Raw genomic sequence first — 13,592 nt, 5'->3', positions numbered from 1 at the left:
TCAGCCATGAAGCTTCGCTCGATTCTCTTACACTCTGGATTTTTTTTTAACTCTTTCTTGCCTTTTAGAGCAAAGCAACAATACTGCTTCCTCCTCCTGCTCCTCACTATGAACGTCGTCATCCCCAGTGTCTGATGGCATCAGTTATTCTTTCCACCTTTTATCTTTTATTTTTATTCCCTTCCCAGAGTTTACACGTCACATTTTCTGTCTCAACTGTCTTCTCTTTACAAATCTCTCTACTTCTCCTCCTCTTAATGAATTTTTCCATCATCCATCTTTTTTTAAACACAGTAAACACAGCTGAGTCATAGAGATGATGACTTTAACCCATCACTCTCATCCTCTTCCTCCTCCTCTATTAACAGAGCAACACAAGGATGTTTAAGTTTATCAACCACGCAAGATTTGTTTAATCTCTCTTCATTTCCTTGCCATGTACCCTCTTCTGTATCTACATTTTGTTATAAATTAAGTTTATATTTCTCGTGTTAAAGAAAGCATAAACACAAAGCAAGTATAAAATGTATAAATATAAGGCTGGTGAGGTGGCAGAGGCAAACGTTAGAGGGCAGAGTGCTGAACCAATAATAAAATAACATAACAATTTTCTAAATTTAACTATTAAAGTCTAGTTAACCATCACTGATTACAATGCATCATGGAAAATAAATGGTACAGAAATAAAAGATGAGACTACCTTTTAGAAACTGAAGTAACTTCTACTATCCTGATTTGCATCTGTATAGCTCACAGAATGGCTATTTACATGTAAAAACCTCCTCTAGGCCTAAGGGGCTGAGGCAGTGACCTTCTTGTGCTTGGAAAATTACCAGAAATTCAAATTTCAAGGCAATATCTGACATTTCCTCGACATCTTCTGCGCTGCCAACAAACGCCCGTGAAAAACAGCAATTTGAAAGTGCTGTTTACTGAGGAAAACACTTGTAATGCAGTGAATCATTGCAACTGCTACAACTTAACCTCTACTCAACCAAACATGTTTTTAGGTAGTAGATGACATGTACTGCAACTTTTAAAATGTGAAAACAAGTAAAACTCAAGCTATGAACTAGTGTTGACAATTAAAGACATGACATCAATTTTCTAAAACACTTAAAATCCCCTTTATGTCTTATTTATGTTTCCCCAATTCTCTTCCCACCATCTGCCTCTCTCCCACACACACACACACGCACGCACGCACACACACACACACGCACGCACGCGCACGCACGCACGCACGCACACCAGTTGTAGATTCCCTATCCGAAAGTGGTTAAGCACCACATAATGATAGACTGTACACATTCACACACAGAGAATCATATGGGATGAGATGATTAGTGAAGGAACAGATGTTTACCGTTATGAGGTCTTCTTTTAATTCAAACATACATCAGCAAAAACAGACTACAAAAATGAGCCTGTGAGGAGGAGGAGGAGGCAAAAGATGATTGCACAGCGAAGAAAACTGCTAAAAATACAGGAGCTCAACATAGTTTCATGTAGGTGTAACTATGATACAACAATATCAATGTCTGGACTATGATCGTGCAGAAAAACTCCAATACTGCGAAGCTTCACTGGGAACAAGATTGAACAAAAAACAACATCTTCAATACAGCTAATCCATAAAATGACAAAACGCGGTGGGCTTTATTTCTGTTTAAGACTCCTTGTACCAACAAATGGCTCAGCAGTTAGTCTCTCAGTCTGTCCCTACTTATTATATGGTGTCTACACACACAGAGAGCACTGTACAGCAGGATAATTATAATGTGAAGCCCTGATTGGTGACTGTTTTGGTGCATTGTGCAGGGGGAAAAAAATGCTCTCATATGCGTGTGTGTGTACTCTGTGATTACGTGGTGACAACATGTGAAGCTGTGGTTCAGTCTCTGTCTTTGAGTTGCTTTTGCTTACTTGTTTACTTATGGTCTCTCACAACTTTGCAATTCTCATAGAGAGCGTACAGTTCATTCAAACCTCAATTTCAAGTTTTGCAGCCTTGTCCATCATTTCTCTAAACAATTACTGCATTGGACAAGCTTATTTCAAAGAGAACTTTATAATACTTTCAGTGTTACAGTAAAACATGGGATGATTAGAAACACTGCCAGCCTTGTCTATATGCTTGTCACTTTCAAACTGACCTACATTCAGAGAAGCTACATTTTTAACATCAACTTGATTAAAGCTTTTTAGCTTTAGATAAAAAAAATCCCCGCATAACAGCACCAGCTCAGGGCGGATACGTGAGATCTCTAACTTTACATATTCAGCACAGCGTTATCATTACAAGTAGAAAGCACAGCTGAAACCATAGACCCAAGCTGTAATTAACCCAAACTTTTCTTCAAATGCTCTGACTTTCTACTGATCTTTTAGACTGCCTGAAACTAATGTGGTCAGTCATTTTGAGCTCAGAAGTCAGAATAAAGGGAATGTTGCAGAAAAAAGACAGAAAACAGAGTTAAGGACCAAAAAGGAATAGGAGTAGCAGAAACATGTTCAGGGATGTTAAATTCACAGGCATCACTGTTTACCCTGGGCGGGTCTGCACTTGTGATGTGTGCTCAAACTATTTTTTCTATCTTTGCATTTGCCCATTGGATTTTGTAGAGCCACAGGACAGAGAAGATATTTGTATAGAGGCCTTGAAGTTGCATTTCAATCTTCGTGTATGCATGTGTGTTTATGAATGCGAGCGTGTGCATTTGTGGCATTTCTGTTTTGTTTTGTTTTTTTAATTTCTTTCTTTCTAGTATACAAGGCCTTCTGCAGTCCTTCCTAGCAAGCTTTCAGTTTGTTTGGTAATGGGATGTCAAGGCTAGCTGCAACAATTGCAACTGCAGGGTGTGTTACTTTGATAGCAGGGGAGGGAGTGGCACAGGTATCTGCCTGCCAGTATGCCTGGTTTCTGGCACAAGTCCAACTGACAAGCCTGGAGCCTGACCTCAGGCCTCACTGTACAGAGGCTGCTCTCACAGTATTTATTCAGTGAAAAAATATTGGCAGATTTAAAACAATAATCAATTACAAAATTACTATAAGCACAATAGCTGACTATACCCCTTCATTTTGGGTAGGGAAGACATTTAATCTCATATTGACTGTGCTAAAAGTGGCAATTACCTTACGACAGTAAGGTAATTGCAGCAAGCCCCAAATCAAACACACCAGTCCAAGAAGCACAAAGTAAGTAGAAACAAATCCACGTAATTCTAAAGTCAAGACCAACAAGACCAAACAAGATTAACAAGCCCGAAGGAGATACACCCTCAGATAAGATCAAACAGTCGCAAGGTAGCAACAACAAGCCCCATGTCAACAAGTCATTATTTACCCCAAAGTCCGAACACAATTTAAGGAACAACAAGTTCCATCGCCATACAGGCCAGGTCAATGAGAATTTCTAGTGCAAAACTAGCAGTGCAGTTTTAGTACTACAGATTATTTCTTAACCCAATAAAGTTAAGTGTATCATATTTGATAGATGAGTTTTTGAGACCACTATTTCTCCAGATGCTCTAAATTAGTACAAAGAAATAAGCAAGGATAACTGTTTACTATTGATATTTGCGGGGTGAGACGGTATTTGAGTTAAAATGTCAAAACTTTGAAAGAGCTAATTTTTTTATATGCTTAAAACCAAAGTGGTGCATAGCTGTTCCTTTAATACATAAATATGTTTTAAGATTGGATTTTTTTGGGGGCACAGATGACAGAAGGACGGCCATGAAATAACCCATCAGAGAGCTGACAACACTCATGTTAACACAATGAAGGCAGGATCGAAAACATTCATGTTGTTTACTACGGAGATTAGCTCACTGTGGAAGATGGCTTACATATATAGAAGGTGGAGCCTTCTATGAATAAGCTGTAATAACTCCATGTTTTACAACTTACATTGTAAGTTGTAAACTGTTTTGTCCTTTTCTTGTTTTCTGTTGTCTGAGTACAGCTGAAAACCTGCTGGAGGTGAAATGAAGGTGGTGATTCTTACCTTTCTTCACCTTCTTCTGCAGTTTGATGGTGTCTGAAGATTTCTTCTTGATGTCTGCTCTGGCCTTCTTGTACTCTGAACCACAGGAAAAAGCAGAAAGTGAGGAAGCTTTTGTCTTTGCCTAAGTGTCTGTGAGTGCGCGTTAGCCTGTTGACATACCTTTGGCGTGGTCTTTATCCAGCTGACTGGCCACTTTTTTCCACTCCTCCATTTTCAACTCCAGAGGTGTGATGAGACCTTCTGAGAGGGACCTGAGGGCAAAGAGAGATATATAGACTCACTTTCTAAAACACTGTGCTGAAACAGTTTTTTAAAAATAATTAACACTGTAAATCAAAAGAGCACTTTAGTGAAGTTCCAATAAGGGCCTAAGGGTACATCTTTCGCCATCTTACAATGCTGTGATTGCAGCCATTCCCCAACTACCTGTGAATGGTACTCATGGCCATTGATCAATGGGCTTTGATCAGTTGGTTTTGGTCAGTGGTTGTTGATCAATGGTCATGAGAATTTGCATAATTATGATTAAGGAACTGACCTCCCAGCCCATTGTTCCTTCAGTGGGCTGGTTTCAGTCATTATGCAAATGTGCTGTTTATAAGATTGGGGAAACCTGCAGTCAGCTGAGACTGAAGAAGTCACTTGGATGAGTGACGAAACGTTTCTCCCACAAAACGCTACGTCCAGATGGACAGAATCAACTTTTGGAGATTTAATTTCCTGGATGATTGAGAATGCATCAAGATACTTATAAATTGACTTTTGTCCATCCGTTTCCAGTAACTAAACTAAAGGAATAGTAAACAAAACTTTAATTACATGTTGACCAGTGCTCTATCAATTTTTAAAATACCGGCAATTGTAGGTTCTACTACTCAGCCTCCTAGTAGATACACCTATGGTATCAATTTTAAAATCCTACATCATCTTGTTCTTGGGTTAGCGCATTCATAAGGTTTTCAGAAAACGTAACCTCTAACCAGAGGTCAGTTGAGGTCAGAAGTCACTAAGATCCAAAATTTTTAGTAGATGCACCCATGGTATTAATTTGAAGCGCCCATATCACCTTGTTCTTGAGTTTTGTGGATATCAGGAGAGAAACGGCACCAAACGTCTTTGTGATGAAACTGTATCAATCTTTATTGATTTACTCTTTATTTACTCATGGTTCACACATTTTATTGAGTAAGACTGGCAACAAGTCATCAATTAAAATTTTAAAATCAATTCTAAAATTACATGGTAATAAGAATGATAGGAATAAGCTGTACTTTATGTAGACTTACATGTATAACAACTTTCAAAATAAAAGAGGAAATAAAAGCATCCATGACCATCTCTAGATTTCCTTTTTGTATAAAACTGAGCTGACCTTACTGAGTCTCCGAAGCTCCCTAAAACATGCTTTTTGTGACTGAAGTGATCAAAAATGACACCAAGGTTTTTACAATACGGCCCCATATTTAATGAATGAGAGCGCAAATGTGTTTTGGTATACGTGTTAGGTGCTTCCATTGTTCCACTGTTTTTCATAATTTAAACAAACTGGCCACACCCTACAAAAGCAGTTTACAACAAACAATCTGAATAGTAACTTTAATCTAGACTTCTTTTTCTTCAAATGAGTGGTTCAAATAACTGAACTGGGAATCTGTGCCTGCGTGCACTTGATGCTAAATTATGTGCTGCTGCTGTGTCTTTACTATGAAGCCGCTGAGTTAAATATTAAATAAGGCTGTAAAACCACAACTTTATTACTCAGTAAGGGACAGAATAATTTAACCTGAGCATTACCTCAGCAGGCTGGAAAGAGACAACTTTACAATTTAATAATGCAGCTGTTATAGCAGATATCTGCTGCCTTTAAATAAGATGTTTTCTTTAACATTCTCATTTATATAGATGAAAGAAGATGGAAGAACAAAACTTGTAGGGGACTCCAGACAGGCAGCACAGGTATACCTAATAATGTGGCTTCTGAGTGCATGTGCCGTGATCCGCATGAGACACAATATATGCGTCACTGACTGACACCTCTGCTAATGACAGCAGACAGTAATGACAGGACAGCTGTAATGTTGCAGTGACAGTGATAATGGGTGAAATCAGGATAGCATGCAAGTCCAGCTTTCCCACACACTCACACACACACACACACACACAGTTGGTGTTAACATATGTCTGTTGGAAATAATTACCTAATTCCCATACTGCCTGATAAATGGTGTCACCGCACCATCATTCAAACCTTCACCTGCCTTACCGCCCTCCTACATAAAGATTATATTCAAAGCTGTGTGTGAGTGGAGGGTGAGAATTAGTGTCTTACGTGGTAAACAGCTTAAGTTTGGACTCGATGCTCCGGTGTCTCATACACATCCTGGTTAGCGCTGAGCCTATCTCCTTGGTGGCACCTGGAACAATCAGAAAATAACTTTTATTTTTAAAAAGAAAAAAAAATCAGAATAGAGTTAATTTTAAAGCGCTCACAAAATTTAATAATAAAATGTAAAGAAATTACATTATGGTATTAGGTATTACGATATATAGCTTATATAGTTTTTTTCTATGAGATTAACTGTACAAATGGATACAGAGAACCACAGGAGTTATCAGTCACGGCTCTATTGATCTATGATTCCTAACAAGTGTTAGTGTTGTTTTTTTAAGGGTCCAACACTGCTGATCAAAAAAAAAACCCAAAAAAAACAAGAGGAGCAATCTTCCTTTCAGGACATGTTTCCTGCACCAAGGAATTCTTTTCTTTTTTTTAAATCCACATAATCACAAAAAGCTTCAACCAGACCTGACGGAAAATGAATTAAAATAACACAGAACAACATATTTTTTTACAGTTTTTAATAAAAACAGTAAAGATATCTTCACCCAAGCATTTATGAATTTATTTTTTAATCTGAGAAATAGCACTTTGTGTGAGAAGCACAGTCAGTGGCTTTACTGCCTGGGACTGATCATTGTTACGGATGGAGTCCACCCCCACGCTTAAGTTTCCTGTCCGAGTCAGGAAAAACCCATCTTAGCTAACTAGCTAGTCCAGCTCTGTGGTTTTCAAACATTTTTGTGCAGAGGCTGATCATTAAGGAAAACCAGGATTTGCCAGTAATGCAAAAAATCTGTGTGTTCATCAAGACGCACACCTGTTGCTATGCATGCTCTTAGCAAGAATTAAATAAATTGACATGTAATCCACATTATTAGAGAGATTTGGTTGGATTTTGTTGGTATTTGCTGACTGTATATTTGTGAAAGACATCAAAGGAGCTGCTGAAAGACCAGACATAAGACAGTCAACACCTCTGTCAGTTTAAAAGGAGCTCTTATCACTGCGATTTTACCCAGATGACTATCATCAATGTGGCGACTCTTTTTTATTTATTTTTTTAAAGCTTTTTACTGCTGCTGTTGAAAAACCAGTGAAGGAAATCTAGATCATAACCTAGATCATTATGAGCAGATGACAGGATATCCGTCAGGTTTTTGAATAACACACCACCTTAAACTTTACATACTTCAAAACAACGTAAGGGTTCCAAAAACCTAAAGGTTTCTGAGCTCGGCAGATCTAAACGATATCTCTACATGGAACTAAACAGAATTTCCACATCATGATTTTGAGTGTCTGGCAACCCTTGCAGCAGCAATTTATGTCTGATTGTTCAGATTTATAATAACATACGTAGTGAAGACATAGAAGGACTTTGACAAGAGGTATTAAGTGTATTTATGTTTCAAATTGGAATTTGCTCACTAAGTTGCAGTCATGACAACAGACAAAAACTAATCAATGAAAATTATCAACAAAATCGAACATGATGTCATAAAAAAAAGCTAAATGAAGTTTAAAAAAAAGTCTAGTAAAGAGCTTGAAACATACAAATGCTAAATAAAATAAAAATGGTAAATAGAGTAAAATTGTAGTAGATATCAGTCTTGAAAAAAAAATTCTGAGATGAGTAAATGAGTTGTTGCCCGTAGCCTGCATGATCTGTAAAACACAAAAACAGGAGCTGAACTGAAGCTCTTGGACATTGTAGCAGTTTGTGTGAGGTTGTTGCTTCATTAAAGGCTATTTGGAAATCAATCGGATTAAAATCTTATGACGAGTGGTGTAATGTGTGTTGAAATAATAGGTGTGCGTCTCATTTTGTTAATAAATTATGTAAGAAAGACACCACCTCCTTTAATAACCAGTTTGGGTTTATATGATGTTACAATGTTAGCTTCATGCTGAAATGCCCACAAAAGCATGACAAATGCAAACACTGCCAGGACACATTTAAACACACTGACTAATAACCATTTGATAATGAGCTTGTGTGCACATCAGGAGGTTATCTTTATATAATTTATAAAAAGGTATTCCCCATTTTGCTCCCACTTTAAAGAACAATGATCTGAGTGGGTGAGAGCCCAGAGCTGTGATTTTTTTCATGTTATGAATCGAGACATCATATATGAACACAACCATTACAATCTCCAAACCCGAAATAGAGAGAAGTGTTTGCATCTGTTAGTTTGATTGTATATTTAGGCTTGATGTAACACTATGTTTGCAGTAGGGATAAATACCAGAATAAATACCAATCGATGCCAAAATACTGAAAAGGCAGTGGTACTTGTTTTTCTTTGTTACCATAGTACCAAATGTACTGAGGTGACAGTTCTTCTAGAAATGAAACAGGCAGTGTACAGCTACAAGTGTTGTAGTCCAACTTTACTTGAAGAAAAATAAAAAGATACCCCACAAGAACAGTAAAAAGTACACATGGAAAATGGTGATTGGTGCAGCTGCCACGACAGCTCTGCTGCGACACACTGATAAAATTGATAAGGAAGGTTGAGCTGGCTAGGGAAGTAATTTGCATTTCAGGGGGAATGACCAAAGGGGTGAAACTGATTTGCAAAAGGAAATATGCAAATGATGTTATCGTGTATTTTGGATCAAGGGAGGAAATACTTACAATTTAGCAAAGCACCTAAAAGACCGACATCCAATATATATGTTTTCCTGAAAAACATGTTATCATTTTGTTTGAGACAGCTGGCACTGCTGCTGTGAAATCAACTCTGCTCCATAGGCTAAATGTTTGCAATGTCAAGTATTAAATGCTTATGATAATGTAATGCAACTATAATATTAGCAATCTTCAGGACAACTATCCTAACATTTCTATTAAAGCCTCTCAAACAAAATGTAATTAAAGATCTGCCACTGCATCTATGTTTTAAAACAAGCTTTTAATAAAGGAGTTTTGTATGTGGGATGATCACTTTGTTTTGGTATCAAATTGAGTGTCATGATTGAGAATCATGTAATTCTAGTGGAATTGATACTGACTACAAAATTTCTGGTGTTGAGACATCCCTAGTTTGGAGAGACTTTTTTTTTTTTTTATTTCACCGGGATTGTTTTCGTCAGTAAAATGGTGAGGTCTGTGGGGACGCCACGGTGAGCCAATTTACACACAAAAACCAGACTAAAAGAGTTAGAACTACAGGCCTAAAAAAGAAAAAAAAAGCGAGGGGGAAAAAAACCCACACAATTCAGGCAAGTTTTATGATTTAGTAACATTTTAGCTGATCAGCTGAAATTAATTCAGTTGCCTAATGGTCACTAATTACAGTAGGCCTATTCATTCAAGGTTAAAAAACAAACAAACAAACAACAAAGCTCTCCTGCTGTTATAGCTTCCTTTCCTTTCCTTTGTAAAGTAAGTAGGAAATAAAGTTCTCAGTGTGTGTCCATCTCTCTGTGGTTACACATTTTGCTTGTAGGCCACCCAGGACGCAGTATGAAAGATGGATAGCACTGCCATTAGTGCAGTTTGATGGCATCTCTTGTCCAAATCTGGCAGCTATTTGTGTATTTCAGCAGGGATGACAGAATGACTAGACAATGAAGAAGCTTACATAACCTTAGGACCTCTTCAGAACATTTTCATAACACTATAGAAAACGCGTGAACGTAACACATCAAGTCAGTGTAACACAGCACCAGTTTCTGTACCAAGTGTTTCTTAGTACAGAATTTACAGCATAGCCCCTGGTGAACTCATGTTTAAGAAACCAGCTTGGGATGATATGAGTGTTGTGGTATCCTGTTCAAAGCCGCCATTAAGAGATGAGTTCACTGTGGTCATACAGGGACAGACATGGTCAGCAACAACACTGTGAAAGGCTATGATGACTAAATCTTGCTCAGCTGCCACCATGAGGCTAAAAACCACAGCAGCATGAGATGTTAATACAATCATGACAGGTACCATTCTTTACTGTTTACACCAAATTGTGATGCTGTCATCTAAATGATACAGCAAAAATGTAGATGCTTATATGCAGATGTTTGTATTATTAAAATGAATATCTAAGGTTCATCCAGGTTGCACTGTGTTGAGCCTATTGATATCTATCATACATGCCCAGTTTTTTTACAGTCTGTATTGTTTCTTAAGACTTTCTGTAACTTTATTATGGAGAGATGGGTCGATATCTATAGATAGATATACATGTCAGATATGTGAAGCCTAAAGGTGAGTACGCATTCAATTCCTTGTGGATGAGCAGTTTCTGAAAAAGACACACATGCTGTTTCAACTACCTTTCCCAATGCTACACTTGATCTCCAGCAGTAGTCTCGACCATGTCTACATTCTTTAAAGCAGTGAGATTCTGCCACGTGACTAGCCGATTAGGTATTTGCTATGAAGAGCAGTTGGGCATAAAGTGGTTGATGGGTGTATGGGACCTTTATTCAGATTTGTTCCACATTTCGGAGGTCACATAAATGTTGAGGCAGAAGAACTAGAGGGGGGACAGAAATGCCTCTTCATTTCAACAGTGAGTCCTCTGTTGTCCTCTGCTCATCATAAAGGTTTCTTTGTGTGACTCAGTGTGTCTGTGGACACAGCACTTCCTGTTAAACTGTTAATGTTTTAGCGTCTGAGACAAACAAACAGAACCGTTACTTCCACAGCCCGTTTTCCTTTTGTTGTGTTTTGTTTTTGTGCAACAAAAATGACAACTTTTGACAAAGCAATCCTGTTAATTCATTCAAATTTTTAAAAAAAACAAAAAAAAACAAAGGCAGTTACATTCCTAAACTGGTTACAATCCTAAGCACCAGAGGTATGTGGAAGTTGTTTTGGTTTTTTTTAGATTGATCTGGTCGGTCAATCATCCTTTTCCATCCACCTACTTTCTTAACTGTTTATTCAATTAACTTAAGATCCCTGGGTCTATCTTATTTCTCAAAGAACAAGAGGCTGGGTATACCCTGTATAAGTCGGCAATATGTTATATGACCCAGAGTCAGACATACAACAATTTACATTCTGACCAACAGGATTCATCAATAAACCGGACCTAACATGTATGTCTGGAACCTGGAGTACTCAGTGAAAACTGGATATAAATTCATTTGAAGAACTGAAAAGTGCCTTTCCAAGCTATTTGCAGCAGCTGATTAGAAGTGCTAAACAGTTGATAAGAAGTCTAAAAGATATAAATGGCACAAAGTCATCAAGGCTAAAATTAGGTTAATTATGATGCAAGTGAACGTACGTAGCTGTTGTCTCAAGGTCCTTTGTTTTCTTTTGATAAGACATTTAACTGGCATTTTTGGCACACCCATTCTATTTACACTGACTAATACTACCCGACTGCAATTTTTTTAAATATAAAGCAGGCCTCAAGCAGGTCTGTATCAGCTGCATATCCAAAAACAAAACAGACACTACTATGGAACCATTAATTCTACCTATGAAAGACAGGAGTTTGCAATGGTGTTGAGGAGCAAGATTGTCCTTTCTCTTTTAAAACAAATGTGGACGTACTTTCAATGTTTTTCAGGCCTTTAGCAAAGGACTGATGATTTGTGACTGTGTGGGTATGTTCTGTGATTTCAGCTTTCCTACTTTGACACATTGAATCGAACAATTAGTGACATCCACTTTACTCAGCTCTAGTGTGATGAAAGTGATACAGCAGATTTTCAGCAAAGAGACTGAGCTGTGTGAGCTCACACTGACTCATTTTGTGTCGTTTGAATATCTAAATCAGAGACCTGCACAGGGAGGAAGCAGGAAGGCTCACATAGGCTGCAAAGCTGACTCATAACTGACACGCTTAAAACAAAAGGACAATTACACTGGCAGATCAGGTGTGTCTGCTCATCCACTCACAGAGCCACTTAAGAGTAAAACTGAGCTGACTATCACATTAACACTCACTCCTTAACACTCAATCTATCGTCCATCATTTCATCTGCTTCTATAGATCCTCTTTCTTTCTCTCTTATCCATCCTCAGTGCCCCCCTCTCCTCCAGACTTCTGTTATCCCCTTTACTTCCTTTCAACCTCCTCTCTGCTGTAACTAAACAAAATAATTATGAGCCCAACACATGCAGCAACATGGTGGACAGCACGTGTAACATTCATAAACATGTACTCTCAGGTATGAAGTTTAGGTTCATTTCATGGGTGGGGCAAGGTGTGTTTATTTGCCTATTGCACTTCCAGTTCTCAGCTCAGGTATCAATTAAATCTTAAATGTTACAGTCATATCATAATTACCTTAATACAGCTAAAGCAGATGTTCCAACAGGCCTTTTAAAGTCTTTAAATACGTTTTAAATCTCTATTTAAAATTCTAAGACATAACGATGGCTAATGAGCTTACAGTAGACAGAAAATGAACACTGTCTGGGCTGGTCCCTCAGTTCTAAGATTTTCTGGGCTCTTTTAGATAACTTTAGTTTCATGTCATGGTTCAAGTTAAGCTCAAATAACCCTTGCTGTATAAACCAGATCATTCAAAAACTTCACACAGGTTTGAATGTCTTGAACACGTTTTAAACATGTCATACATACCTACACAGAATGAAATAGGTCATAGTTGAGTACATTCACATAAAGAAAAATAATTACCTTTTCATCAAAATTAAATAGTAATAACCAAGCCATCAAAACAGCTGCGGTCAATGACGCTTCTATCATGAGCTAATTGATAAAGATTGTTCAATATCTGTTCAATCAGTGCAGTTCAAGTTCTAAATTTTTGCCATTCTCTGTCCAACATCCAAAGTATTTCCAAAGAAGAGTTTAATCATTCTCTCTTCAACTATACATACTTGTATACAGAGCTTTGATCAATTAACCACCAGCCTAGCATGCATGTCTTTGGGCAATGGGAAGAAGCCATAGTACTTGTGGGGAGCCCACATAGCTACAGGGAAAACATGCCAACTCCACAAAGAAATGCCTCACCTGGGGTTCGAACCAGGAGACGTCTTGGTGTGAGGTGACCGTGCTAACTACTGTACTACCATGATGCATATACAGTGCACTTATTGGTACTATTAACTGTTAAATATTTTTCAAGTGTTCATTTCTTTTGAAATATTAATTTATAAAATTTGATTTATATATTTTTGTTATTGTTGACAGCCCTAAATGTATTACTGTAGCATAGGTAAAAAAGGACAGCTTGAGCCAGATGTTAAAGTGGAAACATTCTGTCAATTAGATATGGATCACTTTAAGGTAATGTTCCTCACAGCAT

General features: G+C 37.8%; 1 protein-coding gene across 3 annotated transcripts in view; it reads right to left on the bottom strand.

Annotated features, from left to right (window-relative positions):
* mtss1 (MTSS I-BAR domain containing 1) overlaps positions 1-13,592 on the bottom strand; it is a 73,519-nt gene that overhangs the window by 22,015 nt on the left and 37,912 nt on the right. For all 3 annotated transcript variants that reach the window (XM_006783035.3, XM_006783036.3, XM_006783037.3), the window contains exons 4-6: positions 6,342-6,426; positions 4,172-4,263; positions 4,013-4,087 (exon numbers count right to left, since the gene is read on the bottom strand). In XM_006783035.3, coding sequence (XP_006783098.2) covers positions 4,013-4,087; positions 4,172-4,263; positions 6,342-6,426 — 252 coding nt within the window. The remainder of the gene's footprint in view (positions 1-4,012; positions 4,088-4,171; positions 4,264-6,341; positions 6,427-13,592) is intronic.

Source organism: Neolamprologus brichardi, chromosome 5 (genome assembly GCF_056152115.1).
Source record: "Neolamprologus brichardi isolate AB-2024 chromosome 5, ASM5615211v1, whole genome shotgun sequence".
NCBI lineage: Eukaryota > Metazoa > Chordata > Actinopteri > Cichliformes > Cichlidae > Neolamprologus > Neolamprologus brichardi.
The sequence above is the reverse complement of the archived record's forward strand: the minus strand, read 5'-3'. Positions and strand labels throughout refer to the sequence as shown.